Genomic DNA, 18,223 nt, shown 5'->3' with positions numbered 1-18,223 from the left:
AAGATGTTTTTATTTTATTTGGCTAACCTCCTACCTCATTGTGGCCAACGAGGCCCCGCCAGATGCAAGTCGTATTGTTTCCTTTATGGTGCATCAGCTCATTGCAGTGCTTAAAATGCAAGTGATAAGTCTGATATTCCTGAGGAGGAAGTCCTCCTGAACTATAGTGATCAAATTATACATTACCCATCATGCATTGTTTATATTACACGTTTAATTCGGTGCAACTATGATGAAAATAATGTTTTCTTTTTTAAATGTATAGCTTTTTGAGCCCATGGGACCACCAAACCCATGGCAACTGCTGCACCGGTGGTCTGACCTCTGTATTTTGAGTTTGGCGGTCGGACTGCCGCCGGACCGCCGGAACCACCGGATCCTGCGGCGGTGGTAAAGTGGTCAGAGACTGCAATATGCTGGCGGTACCGATACGGCACTGCTTAGTACATTACGGGTTGGCCAACGAGACCCTTTCCACGGCAGTGACCTCCACCATGAAAGGGGTGCTGGTGAAGCAACTCCCGGGGTCATGCAGGGGGCACATGTTATGCCCCCCCCCCCTGCATGTTTGCAACCCCAGTTCCTGCACAGGAAGAAATGCACAACATACTGCATTTCTTCCAGTGCAGGCATGTGCTGCGGCGCTCCTCCGGCGCTGCCTTTCTATGGATCTCCTTTGAGCCTTAGAAAGGCACCGCCGTGGCACTGCGGCAGCAAGACAGCCCGCCAGGGTCACAACTCGTAATCCGATGGGCGGATTGACTATTGATTTGGAGGACCTGTAGCGGGGCGCTGGCGTGGCGGCCGGCTCCAGAACTGCCAAACTCACAATCAGGTCCTAAGTGTAATTCAGGATGACACAGCTTAATGACGTGAGGTTAAAGGAAGAGATCAGTATTCAATTATAAAGTTAAAAGTCAAGCTTTGTTTAAAAATAAAAATAAAAATGTGCCCTGCAGAATTCCAATAATTTTTGGGCTGTTATCAGCCATGTAGACCTCACAAAAGGCCCATATCACAATTGAAGTGTTCAGCTTCCATGAAGAGAATGCTATTCAAAGCAACACTGGTGGATAAGTCCATTCCTTGTTGAAGCTGCCACTGCATAGTTCACTCCCAATGGGGACTGATTGCAACTACCATGTTTAGGTTTTTCTTAGGTTTCGTGATGAGGATGGTTTTCAAATAATGGCCAATGGTAATTTACAGTACAAAGGTTTAACTTCACTATCAACATTGATTGGCATATCTAGAACCCAATCAGCTGGAGTAAAGGAAATCAAACTGAATCCTGGAGCCCTATTGGTGTCTCTGTAACCACATCCTCTCCCTGTAAAATATGGCTCTTAACCACTCCACTTTATGCAATAAAAGCGCACAATCATGTTAGATCATAGTCTCTAAAACATTTCAGTTGATGGGAAAATATTGTCAAGAATACTATAATCTGATATCAAAAGTGATAGAATTGACATAGCATAGGCCTTCAACAGTGGCAAAGTCTGCAACGTCACAGGGGCCCATATCCATTGCACTTTTTTCAAAGTATATTTGCTGTCAGTGGAAATACAGACTTTCTGGTGAATAATATCAAGTTGGTATGTCCAGACGTTGAAAGTAATATTGCAGACATACAACTACATTAAATTTGTATAAAGATATGTTTTGCTCCTCAAACTAACTCTACAAGTCTTTATTATCAATCGATTACTGCAGTGACACGTAGGGATTAAAATTGGTACTGCAGCCATAAAACTGCATTTTATGTGCATTATGGCTTGCACCTCTTGGGAGTGATGACCAATGTATTGTCTATGAGTATTTTAATGATTGAAATGAAAGCAAAGATGGGAGTTGCCTTTTGACGTCCTTATGGTATGGTGCAATTGGGCAACCTTTGAAACAACAACTTGAGAGACAGTGCCAAAGATACAGGAAGTGACAGGAATAGTTTCTGTTCCCCTGAGAAATACAATATGTATGAGCCCACTGAAATTATGTGATTCTGTAGCTCCTGCAATTTGCGCAAAATAATGGATTTGCCGCACTTGCCATTTAATGCATCATCTGCTACATAATGCAGATGTGGGCCAAAGAATGATTGTAGTTCAAAGGGATCAAAAGTCACTAAAGAAAAAGTGCCAAACAAGGTTCAGCACAGTGAGAACCCTGTGCACAGGTTAGCCGGCCATCTTTCGGTAGCTAAATGCTGCATACAGGTGTAAAACAAGTACCAACAATTATTAAGTGTCAGAAAGCCACCCTTTTTGCTTGTTCACCCCCCATTTATTTTGGACTGACTGACACTAGTGGTAGCTGACTCCAACTGTGCCCTGAGCTCTGCTATCCAGGCCCAGGGTCTGTGCTATGTTAAAACACAAACACATGCATTGAGGTACACTTATAATTGGTATCACCTACCCTACAGGTCCCTAGTAGATAATAGGGCTAGGGGATAGAAATACCTATAAGTCCCTAGTATATAATAGGGCATGGCACTTTAGAGTTCAGCAGCCTTTGTTGCACTTACATTGTGTGCACTGCTGAAGCCTAAATCGATTTTAAAAACAGGCTAGTGTTGCAGCATATGAGGAGATGGGGAGGTGGTATGCAGTCTGTGGGGTTACATTTCTCACACTTCACCTTAATATCAAACATAGCCTCCCAACAGCAATTAGCCATCAGAGCGGACAGCAGAACATTTATGTCTCTAGTGCCTAAGCCATTTGCTAAGCAATGTGCTTATCAGGTGCTATCTTGTCTTTTCTTCAATGGCTATTATGAACTCATCCCATTGCTGCTACTTGTTCTGTATGTCTCCCTTCTTTGGAAGTTCTCTGTATGCCTCCACAAGTTCCTTCACTTGTTCAACTGTGCATTGCTGTAGCTATGCGCGCACACACACATAAATACAATCAACGGGGCATAGGCTCCTGCAAAGATTCTAGCATGCTTTGCTGCTGGTTTCACACTTATCAATGACAATCCATGGCTCTGCTTCTGACAGTAGCGGCAGGGGCGTGGGGGTGGTCAATGATAGAGCATCTCACACAAGCTCAACCAGGTGTTAAAAGTTCTACAGATACACAAGGTGCTAGGTAGACACTTGTATCATAGTTCTAAAATGCTTCCAATATATCTAGGATTCTCATCATTAGAACAGTGTTACTACTATGCACAGACAGAATTGTGATTTGCTCAGCACTTCATATCTCCAATCAGATCCAAAAGCACATTCAGTGGATGTGTAGCTGGATATGTTGCCCAAACTTGAGGGAACACTGAATTCTGTTAAATGGATTATCCACAGCACTGAATGTTGATCTGATGTCCAAGTGATGTTTCATACCTTTTCTGAATGGCAGGGCTCAGTTATTAATATCTCCACGTATTTGCTATAAGAGGCAAAAATTGCTTCTGCCTTTCCACATGGTTCTTTGTCATCTGTCCTATTTAATGTCTTCTTGGCGCCAATATTTGCTATTAAGGGCCGTGCAGTATAGCGCAAGGCATACATAGACATCAGTCGACTACAGTAGAGTCGGAGGCCTACACTGGGTGTGCAAACCTTGAAAATCCTGCTGATTTTTGTTCCTCAAATAAGAGGTACCGTTCAAGTTAAAACCTATACTACTGCAGAAATGTTATATGATTTTACTTGCTATATATGCTTTGTTCATATTGAGCCAATCTTTTGATAATCTGAAATTGTTATTAGCACACTGTAGCGGTTGGTTTGATGAATTATTGACATTGCAATGCTATGTAAGGACACCTTCCAACTTAACAAAAACAGTTAGACAATAAAAAAAATCCTGCCTATTACCTGCCAACTTCTTGCAGTTTGATGAAACCAAGATGGGAATAATCAATCAATCAGTCACTTGTAAAGCGCACTACTTAACCATGAGGGTCTCAAGGCGCTGAGGGGAGTGGGTTGCTGCTACTGTTTGAAGAGCCAGGTGTTGAGGACTCTTCTAAAGGTGAGCAGGTCTTGGGTCTGTCGTAGGTGGGCAGGGAGGGTGTTCCAGGTCTTGGCAGCGAGGAATGAGAAGGATCTGCCACAGGAGGTTGTTCTTTGGATGCGGGGGACGGCTGCGAGGGCAAGGCTTGAGAAGGGCGTTGATTTCGGCTTGCTTCCAGCTTTCTGGGAATGTCGATGTTTCGAAGGAGATGTTGAGGACCTTCCGTAGTTGGGGTGCGATGGTTGCATCAGCTTTGTTGAATACGTGGTGTGGGCAGGGGTCAGATGGTGATCCTGAGTGGATGGAGTTTATGGCCATGTGCGTCTCGTTGTCGTTGACGTTGGACCAGATGGTCAGGTGGTTGGTGCTGGTGGTGTTTGAGGGGGTGTTGGAGTCTGGCGTTGTCGGGCGGTCGTGGTGTTGAAGCTGTCGCGGATGACGGCTATCTTGCGGTGGAAGAAGGTGGCCAGTGAGTCGCACAGATCTTGTGAGGGCGTGATGTCGTTGGTGTTTGCGCTGGGGTTGGAGAGTTCATACTCTAAGTTAAATAGCTATTTGCTGTCGTGTGCGTTGTTGTCCAGGCGGGCTTTGAAGGTGGATCTCTTGGCTGTTCTTATGAGGTGGTGATGTCTGCGGATGGCATCCTTGTGTGCTGTGTGACTGTCCAGTGTGCGTTCGTGGAGCCATTTCTTGTCCACTTTCCTGCATGTGCGTTTGGAGGTCTGGAGCCCTCAGTGAACCATTTGGTTTCTTGCTGGTGTGGTTGTTGGAGGGTTTCTTGAGCGGGGTGAGGGTGTTGGCGCAGTCGTCGATCCACTGTCTGAGGTTGCTGGAGGCAGCGTCTGGGTCGGTGGGTTTGGTGGGGGGGTTCAGGGCAAAGGTGGAGGTCAGCTGGTCTTCGGTGACTTTGTTGCAGCAGCGGCAAGGCAGCTGTTGAGTGCGGTGGTGCGTAGTTGGTTTCTGGAAGCTGAAATGGATGCAGCGGTGGTAGGTCCAGTGGAGTTCGGTGGTGTGGTCGAAGGCGACGTGGATGCTTGTGGCAAATACAGGGTCAAGCGTGTGGCCGGCGGTGTGGGTTTTGGCCAAAGGTACTGACGCTTTGGAAGTAATTGTGTGACTAGCCCAGGTAGGGTGAGAGCGAGCCACTGTCGCCAAAGGAGAAACATGTATATCTCTTTTGATGTCGATTGGATAATTGAACCAAGCACAGGTTGAACCAAATTGTGTATCCCAGCACCACTCCTTGAATGAGATTACTATCGCTACTATCCCAACATAATAAAACATATGTGGAACAGGCAGCAATTATCTCCCTCCTTGACTATAGTTAACGCCTGATAAAGTAGTATTCCTAAGACACTTTTGCCTAGTCCGGAGTTGGCCGAATACTTAGCTGTTAGAAGGTTCTGTGGCTTCCACATGAGGCATCATGCTGAGAAAGCTTGGGGGTCCCTGCACTGGCTACTCATTAAAGGCCAGGCGCTTTTAAAACAATACGCTTGTTTTCAGATGCATATTCAAAATGGCTATCCAAACTATCAAATGCCTACACATTCCCTCAAGTCTGCTTGAAAGATGGTACGTTCACAACATATTTACTCCTGCACTCAAATGTATGTCAAAGGGCAAGGACCGTCTCTCCCAGCATGAGTTTTGGACTATTTTCTAGATAAAATCTGTGATTTTCAATTGCACTGTACTGCAGCAACGGTACAATTGCATGCAATTTCACGTCTACTATGCAATATTCTAACTTTTACTGTTCAGTCACCAGGACCACGTGGAATGGGGAAATGCTGTGTGAGACCCATTTTTCCGGTCATAAAAGCACAAAGAATTGACCACTCCATGGAGTTTACCCCGGACATTTACCAGCTGCTACCAGCGGGTGGTAACTGCATGTGTGGGTCTGTGGTTGGAGTTAGGGGAAGGCAGAGGAAAGCTTTTTCTGTTTGGGGGGAGCATGTTATGCTCCCTCCTTTAAAAATAGAACACGTAATGAAGTGTAGCTGCTTCCGCCAAAGCCTTATGCAATTTTTCTGGCCAGAATTACCCTGGAAAAATGGGTCAGGTTCTCTAACATCTGGTAAAACCGGTTGTGAAAAAACGTAATAAGTCATCATCGGGTGGAGCAAAACTAATTTTACATGAACTATTTGTGCCCTGCCTATTTTGTAATCAGTGACTCTATAAACTCCTGTACCAACCACACACACTTCAAACGTCTGCCGTTTATTCTTAAAGTGGCTAAGAAGCCCAGTCAGTCAGTCTGTCAGCCTGCCAGGAGGATTTTAGACACTGGGTTAATAGTTAAAACTAGACATGAAAGATTATGTGGCAATGGCCAAAAGTCAGGTAGAGGTAGATCTATGCAAACATGGAGAGACACAATGTGAGTAAGAAATGAAACACTACAGGAATAGGGTGCTTGACATGTATTTGCAAAGGAGTAGAATATCATTAATATCCCACAAAAAAGTACTAGCTCACTAGAGTGTAAATTGAGGGTAGTGTTTCTACCAGATTTACATTTGTATAGTGGTTATTTCTTCCGCAATCTATGTTTACATGCATACAGTAGAAAAATTAATTTTATTCAGCATACAAAAGCATTCTTGTCGCAAATTGAAGACATTGTTCAAAGTCTTTCATTTGATACTGCTGTAGATCCATTTTCTAAACACTAATTAATGGGAGATGTGAGGAAATGGGATTACCTTTTCTGTGACTGGGAATTTTTGCAGAGTAGGAGTTTTCCAAAAAAAAAAGCTGGCTAGCATTAAAAATTGTTTTTTTTTTTGACTGAACTTCCTCCTCATTGTGGTCAAGGAGGCCCACCGATGAAAGCCATATTATTTCCTTTGTCATTTAACAGCTCACTGCAAAGCTTAAAATGCAAGTGGTAAGTCTGATAGGCGCTATCTATCCCTAAGGAAATAGTCCCCCTGAATTCTACAGGTCAATGTGGAGGTTTCAAGGGCGATGCCTCAGAGTAGAAACCTGAAAAGGGGGGAGAAGGAAAACCGGACCCAGGGTAGTGAGCGTCCACGGGGTATCCGGAGAGCCGGTGTAAAGTGAGGGCGGCTTACCTGAGCTGAATGAAGCAGCTGCCAGGAACCGCCCCCCCTCTCTGCCTAACAATCGAGCGTGTCCTAATCGACCCCCTTCCTTGATCGTGGCTAACCGCACACGCTGTGGCGGTTCCTGCCGGCTGCATCACTCAGCACAGGTAAGCCGCCCACACTTTACACAGGCTCTCTGGATACCCCGTGGACGCTCACCACCCTGAGTCCGGTTTTCCTTCTCTCCCTTTTCAGGTTTCTACTCTGAGGCATCGCCCTAGAAACCTCTGAGGCATCGCCCTAGAAACCTCTGAGGCATCGCCCTTGAAACCTCCACGGAGACCGATCGTGCGAGGCGAACAAACAGTCCTATAAGGTGACTTTCTGCCACTCTGCCCGTTCCACTAGTTCACCCCAGGCTGCACGTGCTCTTAAAGCACAGTTCTTCAAACTGTGGGGCGCGCCCCTCTGGGGGGCCTGGATGGGTTCCCAGGGGGCCGCAGAGGCCTGTGCAAGCACATGTAAATGAAGACACCTCGAAGTGCAGTGATGTTTATTTGCTGTATTTCCAGGCTGTCTTCATTTACTCCAAAGCCCTCAGAGTTGCTGTGGGGCCAAAGGTCAGTGGGGGCTGGCTGGGCAGTGTCTGGAGTCTTATTAAGACTCCAGCACAACCGAGTATTTCACAGGTCTTTAAAGACCATTTAAATACCTTCAGGAACTGGTTACCGAAGCTTAGTTTTTTTTCTTTTTCCTGGGCCCTGACTCTACCTATTACTTACAATTGTATTATAAATTTACTGCTGTAGTGAGAAAATGCATTTCATGAAAAGGAGTACAAAAAAGGGTTGCCAATAGAAAAAATGCCAGCCTTGTATGTTTAAAGAGCCTGCAAAGACCTTGCTTTGACACTAAATAGGGTCTTTAAATAAAAAAGTATGTATTCATTTGTAAAGTGACTTTCTGTCTGTTCCTTTTATTTTCATTCAGGAATCATTCAGGCAGCCCTAGAACACATTTAAAAGTGCTTTACATTTGCTTTTAAAAGTACGCACAGATAAGTGCTGAAAATAGGGCTTTAGGTGAATGTTTATTTTTGTAATGTCTGCAACATCAAAATAATGAGCTGCCAACCCAAATCAGAAGACTTGAAGTTTGTTGCAGGATCAGCACATTATTTATTTCATCCTAGATTCCCTGATTAATTCCATAATAGCAATAGTTTAACTTATATCTGAAACCCTACACCACATCAATAACACGCTGATTAACTTCAAGTGTCTGGGAATTCACCCTGCGTTCAGATAACTCCCTGCTCATTCTCACCCTTCACTTTCATACTCACCCTGCACTCTTAGCAAATAGTTAGGGTTTTCCTGCATTTGCCACATAATCCATCATCTGAAGCATAATTTGAAGATAAAAAAATGCAGCAACACATGCTACCTCGCAGTGGAAGGCCCTTTCTAAAGGTAGACTGGTCACCTTTCTGTTGCTTATTGATATATGTGGGTGTTAATGTGGTACCTATGAGGGGCAATAAAGGCCAGGACAATAGTGCAGTAATGCTATCACAAAATATGCAGCATAATTCGCCTTTGCATGCTGCAGAACTGTCAACCATGCTGCATAATTTGGCATTCTCCTGCCGCATAATTCCAATGGCCCTGTTTATAGTGCTATGAGGTCCCAGACTGTAGCAGAAAGCACTGTGAATATGTAAGTCATTATTTTAAAACAGTATTTACATACTCTAAGCTAGGCTGCTGCAAAATGATGCAGTGATTGAGATAAAACAAGTTCTTACAAAATATACTTTGTAGTAATAAGTAATCAAACTGTTTCTAATGCAGACATTTTTGTAAGTCTCCACTATTCCAAATCCCAGCTGACAACTCCTTTACATTACATCTTAAAAAGAATAGATCTTTGCCACCATAAAGTTTTAAGCAGATCCCCTGGAATTATTCAGCAGAAGAGGACAACATTATGTGGCAGGTTTGACTAAATTATGCGGCAAGAAAAGGTAAATTATGTGGCACCATGCGCCACATTGTGTGGTACAATGCACCACATTGTGTGGTTAGCATTACTTCATTATTTTGTCATTTTAACTCACGGTAACGCTGTCAGGGGAAATATTTCACCTCATTAGTGCCAGTTTAACACCGAAATACAGCAGAAAGCAACTACAAGATTACCAGTCAATCTTTGCAAAGTGCCTTCCACTGCTCCGGAACATGTAGCAAATGCACTAAACAGATAATTATGTGGAAAAAGATGCTGCTGCAGAAACTCATAATTCCAGTGGCCCTGGCTTTAAGTGACTCAATCAATTAATGTCTGGTAAGAAGGCCGGTTTCTTTTTTAACTTTCTGCACTACCGCCACACACTTCGTTTCAGGCACAGGCATCTCAAAGTCAGTATTAACCATTCAGATGAAATTTTTTTGTGAAAGCCGAGTCCATGGGGTGGCAGGTGGAAGGCCAGCAGGGTTGCATTCAGATGCGGAGCCCTAATCCTCTCGTTCCTTGGGGCCTTACAGAAATGGTCTAGGAAAGGAGCGAGGTTCAAAGATATTGTCAAAGAGAAGGCCCAGAAAAAGGAGCACAGTATGCAGGCTCCTTTTTATGTTTACAAATGGCCAGAGACCGCTTCTTCAGAGAGATACCCAAAGAAGGTGACAATATAGGTGTTTTTTTTTTAAAAGGGTCATTCATTAGTGAAGCTGGTACTGCTGCCAAGTGTGTAAGTGGCCACTGCTGGTTATCATAAAGGAGCAGATGCAGCAGGACTGGGGGCCAGGAATTTGGGGGGCCCGCTGCATCACAAGTATGACTGTCTACCTTTAAAAAAAGTGGGCATCAGAGCCTATTGTTCTTTCAAGCATTAGGACAGGGGTGATGATCCATCATAGTGGGGACGAGGTAAAAGAGGCAGAGGATATAGCCTGCTACTCAGGACTGCAGTTATCATTAGTGCAGCAGGTATTGTTGCATTGGGGTCAAAGAGTATGAGGGGCTCACAACACCCCAATTATGTGGAGTAGTTTATTTGGGATATCTTTTTTTGTTTGATGCATTTGCTGTTTTATAAGTCTCATATTTGGTGCGGTTCATAAGCTATAGAAAAAGTATTCCTGAAATCATCTCATAAGCCCTGCTCCCTGCACACAGCGATGTCCCTCCCGCTCCCCCAATCCTTCCCATAAAGTTTTGGAGGGGGGCCGGAACTCAAAAGTTTTGCTTAGGGGAGATCAGAGTAAAAAAGTTTGAAGACCTCTGTCTTAAAGCCTCTCCTCCCCTCTTTCAGGATTCAGTTCCCGTCTATCCATCGCCCTTGCACCGCATCGGATACCGGTTGTCCTACGAGGTAACTTTCCGGCACTCTGCCCGCTCTACTGCTTCACCCCTACATGATTGTACTCTCATGCCTCCTCTCCCCTTTCTGCAGATATTGGGTTATCGTCTATTCTACGGCATCTCATTCTCCTTACAAGTACCGCGCTACTCAGGTACATTTCATCTGCCCCTTGCTCCTCACCCCACGGCCCACGGGCCAGCTCCCATTTCGTTCACCCACGAAGCCACACATCGGTAACCCCCCCATATGTCGGTCCTGGGGCCTTCACCCACTCTACCCCTCCAAGTACCCTATTGCACCTTCCTTCTCTTCCCTTCCCACCCCACCGTAGCGTACCACTCCTCTACTCCTACCCCCCCCCCATCCCCCGCCGGTCCTTCTCGACATAAGTCTTACCCCACTCTCGCCATAGCACAGCCTCGCCGTACCTGGTCCCAGGACCATGAGAGCCTTCAGTTCCTCTCCAGGAGGCCCCTTCACTGCCCTCCATCCACGCCCTGAGCACCAACGCCCGTGCCCACTCTCCTCCCTCCCCACTCTTACCTTCTTCTTCCTTTCTTGTCCAGCACCATCCCTTCAACCTCAACCCGGTCCTGAAGATGATCCCTACTAAGACGGATCGAAACGTCGTCGACTACTCAGCGCAATAAAAGGCGCATATCCAAATGTGGCTCACCCAAACCGTTAATACAAACTAAAACTTTTGCATTGCAATTTGTTTGGAGCCACATCGTGTTCTTTCAATTCACTGTATATATATTACACCTTTTTACCATGCACCGTCCTTGCTGATCACAATTGTCACTTGCGTCGCCACCTTATGTCACTTGCACATTCTGAGCACCGAGTCTAATTCGGGTTGTTTTTTTTTTTAATTTAAGTATAGTGCTGATACAACTGTACAATTTTGTTTTCTTTCTTTTTTTCCCCTCCTCTTTCTTTTCTTCCTTTCTATTATATGATGCCATGAGCACATTTTATAAACAAAGGAGTTTCCTTGTTTTCTGTTCACGTAATGCCTTCGCATACATGTTTTAATTGTCTTTCTTGAATAATACCAGTTGGGATTTTGTGTTTTTTACTCACATTACCTACCGTAATCCCGACGTGGTTTATGGGTTTTACTCCTGTTGTCCTTTACAACACTAGTTCTAGTGGGCACATTGCACCAGTCCAAACAACCCTTATTGATGATAAGACAACCTTTATTGAAAGCTATCCTAGTGGCAGCAATGGAGAGCAGCCTTTAGTCTGAGTCTTGAAGGAGTGTAAAGCAGCTTGGTTTACTAGATTATAACCTCTTGAATGACCAAATGAAAGGAAAACCACACAAGGTATATATAAAATATATGTATTTATTTCTAAACACTCTCTACTAACCTCTTTATGAGATTAGAGAGCAAGATACCAATATCAATAAGATAGAGCGTCAGTAAATAGCACAATATACAATGGGCCCCAGAGGGAGACCAAACCATATATTTAGAAAGTGGTATAAGAACAACAACTTGACTAGACACAGTGCCTAGAGCCTGTAGAATCACCGGGACTCCATGGAACCACCCAAGGTAGTGACACAGGGGACCCACGGGTGAGGTGTGCAGTGTGAGAACACAGCTGCGAGCTCCGTTAGCTTTTATGGGGAAAGTCGCAGTTGGAATTTTAAAGTTAAAGGACACTAAGGAGAGTGCTTTGAGCAAACCCCTTTAGACTTAAGGGATTCTAGGACCAACACCCATGGGAGCACCAAAGTACTCGAGTTACCTCACCCAGGGAAGCCGGGTGCATAGGTGTCAAATGGTGTAGGGTCGCTTTGTCGTTTTCAATGGCGAACTGGGGCATGATAGACGAATGCCCACCAATGTCGGGTGCTTCAGGTGCGAAGAGGTGAAACTTGACTCTACAGCCACGAGGACCAGGAGCCATCGATGATGACCAGGAGCTAGATTTGAGCTGCCCCACAAAGGATGTAGAGTGCTGCGGCGTCGGTGCTTGGATTGAACACAACAAGCCTTGGCAACAGCAACCCACGCAGGAAGAGAAAAGATTCTTAGGTGTGGACAAGCAAGGTCCGGGGGACTCCCCAAGTGGTGTAGAGTCAGGGCCCGTCTGGAGCAACTAGGGGTGCCCAATTAAACTTAAAGTTTACTTCATAGGGACCCACCAGTCAACGGAACAGGGATCGCAAAGGGACCTCGAGAGGAATCACACAATATGTGCCCACGGGACACTCGGTGAGTGTAGGCTGGTAATCTTCGGTGGAAACGCTGCTCGGGGCTTGGTTTACAAATGGCCTAAAGCACAGCCTCAAGGATCGCCAAGAAGCTTATGCACTTGCAAATGTGCACGGTGTCCAAGGTCCCCAAGAAGGCTACGCGTCACAGCTTTGCTGAGAGGTGGCAAGTCTGGGAACCCACCTCTTGTGTTGCAAATTCTTTGGAATCCGGCGGGAGCTTCAGAGATGCAAACCGGTCAGATGCGTCTTAGGTGCCTGCCAAGCAGGGGAGTAACTCCTTTACCCCAGGGAGATTCTTCAGTTATCTAGCACCATGTAGATCGTCAAAGTTCCAGGATTATGTATCAGAGTTTCGTCCAGGTAAATCTAAAGTACTGTAGTCAGGTGATCCTACTTTATACCCAAGGAAGGGGTGCGACAAATTCTGGGGACCCACCTACTGGAGGGTCAGGAAAGAGGGGTGTCTACACCCATTTCCTTTGTACAGTTTCACTCCAGAGCAGGGGCTGGTAGCCCCTGCAACCGGTTTGAGCTGGACTATGCACAGGGAGACCAAATGTGCCCCCAGTGCAGAGCTGGTACCGGGTGTACCGGTGTGGACATGTTTCTCCCTTCTAGGAGGGTGGAATCATACCTCCCCCATCAGGACTGGCGGGGAGGTATGATTCCAAGGTGTTTGACACCGAACACAACATGTTTCCTTGCAGTCATTCCAAAGTTAGCATTTACTGCGAGGTTATAATGCACTTAAGAGTATATGGTTTGACTGCATCACAGAACAACCCCAGATAATAAATTCCAAAGCTGCAGAAGGGCCCTGCTCATGTATGGGCAACCTCTCACACAAAACCCAGCACCCTGCCTTCAGTTTTGATAAGGCCTGCCATAGGGGGTGACTGATAGGTTTATATGTGCAGTGAAATGAAGAGATATAGGGAACCTATATCTCAGTAAGGGGTTCATACACCACCTTACACAGGCGGCAGTAGCAGACCGGTTGTGTCATTTTAAATGGTTTCCCAGAGGTGGCGCAATACATGCTGCAGCCCCTGGTAGGCCTCTGGGGTACCTATGCCCTGGTTACATAGTATATCATATACCAGCGACTCACAAGGGTACCCCAGAATCCAATCTGGAGTGTACCTAAAGTACATGCAATCATTTTAGAGAGGAAGCAGCTAGGCTGGGGTCCTGCCAAGTATCAAGCATCATGGTTAGACTAACGTATTTCAGTGGGTGGCCCGCATCACTGCACTGAAATTCGAAGTCACATATTTCCAGTGCCTCCTGAAGCTATCAAGCCAGAACGCTTTAATTAGCACAATCTGGAAAGAAAGAAGAGCGTGGTTGCGCCCTGCCCTGGCAGAGTCATGTGATTAACAGAGACTGACAGCTGCAGGCGTGGGGGGCTGGCTTAGCTGCGCTCGGCTCGCTGATTCATGTGACTTGACGCATGTCAAGGAGACTGCAACAATTGTGAGCACATTTGCACCCAGTGCCAGTGCCAAGACAGGCCTAATAAAAGGGACCGGTGGGCAGGGAGCAGTTATCAAATAATTTAAAAGTTAAGTTTGACTTAAGTCCGTGGAGCCCGCCGCTCCTCGCATCTCTGTTGTGCTGCCCTCTGATCAAGGAGCCGCTTGCATGATCCGTAACGGAGTTGGACCGCGGTCGCTGCAGTGCTGGACAAGAGGGTTAAATGGTACCTGCAGCCTCTGTTGATTCTACGCGAGTCCGGACCGCGGATGCTGCAGTCGATTTGGAGGCCTGCAGAGACTCATGCGCTGGTCGGTGGTACCGTGCCTCGCTCTGAGAGACTGCCATTAACATTACTGTCTTAGGTAATGTAATTGCTTTATATTTCATGTATGGGCCATGAACATACCCGCTGAGAGCCGGGATTTAAACTGTACCTAATTCACTCCGCACAACCACCATCAGAGGCAGCCTTTCAAACAAAATCTTGTATTCTTCGGGTGGCAGGCAAAATTGCTCTCTGATTTGGGAATTCGCTATTGAAAAGGATTCAGCGTGGAAAGGATTCGAATTGTGGCTGATAGCTGTGTCGCCGACGCAGTGCTGGCTTCTTGCATAATGGGTGTCATTGTTTTCGGCGGCGTGATTTCAGACATTAACAGTTCAGCTCTAAGGGCCCGATGTAGGTAAATCTTTTTTACCACTTCATAAATACCGTTTCATACCGAATCGGTATTTAAGAAGTGGTAAAAAAGAGAAGGGCAGATGTAGGTACTATTATTTTAAAAATTACCGAATCGGAAGGAATCGGTATTTACCGATTCGGTAAATACCGAATCGGTAATGCCCATTGATTCCTATGGGCATTGAAGCCCATAGGAATCAATGGGCATTACCGAATCGGTATTTACCGATTCGGTAATTACCGATTTCTGGAAGGGTGCAGGGGGTGTCACTTTGACACCCTCTAGCACCCCCAATACTGGCTTGTGTGCCATGTGGCACACAGACATGCCCTAAGGGCATGTCTGTCTGTCACATGGCATAGGTGTGCATGCACACATGTGCATGCACACCTGGATTCGGTATTTTAACACACAATTGGATTGGGTGTTAAAATACCGAATCTGAAGGGCCTGTGGGACTGAAAGTAGTCCCACCTACATCCCGAATTTTAAAAATCGGTAAACTTACCGATTCGGTATTTTTCCGATTCGGTAATTTTACTGAATTGGTAAAATACCGAATAGGACAAAAAAAGGTCCCCTACATCTCAGTAGGCCAAATACCGGTCGGAAATGGCCGAAATCGGCCGTTTCCGACCGGTATTTGGTACCTACATCGGGCCCCAAGTGTGCGGAGTCTAACTTAATTCATTACTGAAAGCTAAAATACACAATCCAAATTGCCTCTCGCATGGTTTTATTTTGTATGGGTTTGAATCTATCAGGGGGAGTGAAGGGGAAGCCATAAATCTTGGAATGCAGGGAGTCCCATTCCATTATCTTTTGGAAAGACACAGTGTACATTCACTGAGCAGAACTGGCCAGGTCTGATCTTTCTATACCCACTGCAGGTACAGAGCGAAATGCCTGTGCAGAGGGTTAACATGCCTGCAACAAAGAATGTGTACTTTGACATCACCTAACTGTATTTTGTGTAGATAGCTCAGCAGGTTAATGCTTTTGCCACAGAGATCCTTTAGTTACTTGTGGTTCAGCTGTGCCTGCTGAGCTGAGGGAGGGTGCTGTGCTTAGACACAACTTATGGGTGTATAAAAAAAGCTCCTGCTGGTGAGTTACTTGTCTGGTAGCAGTTTTAACTCACCAAAAAGTAGGGCAGAGGGTTACAATGTATTTTGCAAAGATCAGTTGCTTCGCACCAGTTTCAAGATCTTAGAGTTTCTCGTTGCTCAAATGGCTGTAATTTCTAATATTTACATGTTTCCCTCTTCTTCATTTGCCCACGAGAAAGTGTCACTCATAGTTGTTGAAATGTCCCTCATGATTACACTGAAATTCTGAAAATGTTACTCATAGCAATCTGAAACCTTGGCAGCTATGGAGCTTGTCTGCATGTCGATGGCGCCTTCTCAGAGCCTGAGCAATCACAAGGCAGGTGGGCAGAGCTTTTTGCATTCAGACGCCAGACTATTATGTGTTTTATGGTAAATACAGAACCACAAGTACTAGAAGAAATGACTAAAACACAGACCTTCACACCGACGCTTTATATCCCCGCCACTGTAAGTGACACTTTTGAGAAGTTTCTCTACTGAAGAATTTGTAAAACGTTTCCGTACCTCGTGGATGTTTCCCAGCAACCAGTGGCAGGGAGCTCCGGGGAACGGGGCGAAGGCTTTCAGCAGCTCCCTTCTTCTCTGGCGAAGCTTGATTATCTTCAGCACCAAAAAAGTAACAACAAACACTGCAACTAACTGGAATATCCGAGTGGTGTCCAGGGTCTTCCAGGCAACGCTGAGAACGCCGAGAACGCCGTCCAGGAGGTAAGCCATGGCTGGGGATCCCTGCGTCCTGTGCCTCAGTAAGTGCCGTGACTGATTCTCTTGGAAAAGTAGGAAGCAACAGCTTTGGCACTACGCCCGTAAACCTTGGACCCTATCCAGCTCTGAGGGAAGACACGCGCACACACTGCCCCCTTGTGTCCATATTTTAGATGGCGGTCAGCGAAGCACGATTTTGTAAATGATTCTCTCTGCAGATTCAGAAGTTTTTACTAGTGTTTCCTGTTTTCACAGCCAGCACACCGACCTGATCCTTAAACGAAAGGCCTGATACGCTCATTTATAATGATAAAAACAAGCACTGGCAATGCCAATAGGTCTAACATTTGCGAGAGTTAGAGCTATTGGTGTTGTAAATGACAATGGGGCACATGCATCAAGCAAAATGCGTTCTTAATTTGTGCCGGAGCTTTCCGGTACTTATCACCGGCACTTATTGCTCAGGGCAAGGTCTATGACACACCTGCCAACTCACATGGCGTGGTGGCAAATTGTGTCACACATATCGGCACTTCACACTGTCTCTAGGTGAAGAGCTGATATCGCACAGTAAACCCATCCCTAGGTGATCAGTGTTCCCTGCCAATTAGGTGATTTCCCACACAAATTGGCGATATTTGTTCTCATATGTGCGGTAAAAATCACCACTCGTGGGTCACTGATTGATTGGGCTGGTAATGGTCGTCCGACTCCTGTGTGGGCGTAAACCTTTTTAAATTAGTCGCCACACCGCCGCTGCCGGCCTCATCATGAGCAACTGGCACACGCACGCTGCCAGAAACTGCCTGGTCCCTGCCCTCGCCGTAACAGGTGACACGTCCATCAATCATAGTAGGAAGCCCGTCTTTTATTGCACCGAGTGGGACCAATACAGAGATTAGTGTCCCCACTTTTTGCCTGCCCCTTTGCCCCAACATACTGCGCAGGTGCTAGCCAGTGATTTCAAAGAAGATGGCAGCGGTTCAGACTCGTGACTCAAGCATTGCAGAAGCAGGTGTCAGATTCATTATGGCGGCACAATAAGTAAGGATTTTGCCTTATCTAAGCACTGGAAATCAGATTGGTATACAATAGCACGAGTTGCTAGTAAACTTCATGGTTGCAAACTACAAAACATTAACTTATATTTGTAAATTGATTTACTCACATATAGCTTTACATTGTTTCAAGGGAGTTCATCTGCCCCAGAGTTGGGGAGTGGGCCAAATGTAAAAAGTGAGTTTGTGGATGTTCACAATCGTCTGCAAGCCCATTCCTAACCTGAATCTGATCATAGATTGACTCCAGGCAAGGGCATAAATCACTAGGCATCCATTTTGTTCCTATGATCAGTGGGCTTTACAGGAAGTATGTCTTCACAGGAAAAATATTTTGTCTGAGGAAAAAAGAGTGTAGTTTTAAATACACGTTTGCTAAGCACTAATATATATGTGAATAAACACCAGTTGTGCACATATGCATAACAGTAATATTGCAGCTTTCCCGAAATACTCCTGGAACTATTTGAGAATTCAAATAAATAATCACATCTACTCCAAACGAAGGTGTAAACCTATGAACGTAGATTTAATTTTTTTTAATGCAAATTAGCCCCAA

At 45.5% G+C, this 18,223-nt stretch overlaps 1 protein-coding gene across 1 annotated transcript in view; it reads right to left on the bottom strand.

Moving 5' to 3' along the window:
• Positions 1 to 16,695, bottom strand: part of LOC147747132 (cytochrome P450 4B1-like) — a 415,025-nt gene extending 398,330 nt beyond the window's left edge. Inside the window, exon 1 of the mRNA XM_086952390.1 lies at positions 16,406 to 16,695. Within this exon, the coding sequence (XP_086808516.1) occupies positions 16,406 to 16,618 (213 nt within the window). The 5' untranslated portion in view covers positions 16,619 to 16,695. The remainder of the gene's footprint in view (positions 1 to 16,405) is intronic.
• Positions 16,696 to 18,223: the final 1,528 nt, after the last annotated feature.

The sequence above is a fragment of the Lissotriton vulgaris genome, chromosome 1_1, assembly GCF_964263255.1.
Source record: "Lissotriton vulgaris chromosome 1_1, aLisVul1.2, whole genome shotgun sequence".
In the NCBI taxonomy this organism is placed as follows: domain Eukaryota; kingdom Metazoa; phylum Chordata; class Amphibia; order Caudata; family Salamandridae; genus Lissotriton; species Lissotriton vulgaris.
The sequence above is the reverse complement of the archived record's forward strand: the minus strand, read 5'-3'. Positions and strand labels throughout refer to the sequence as shown.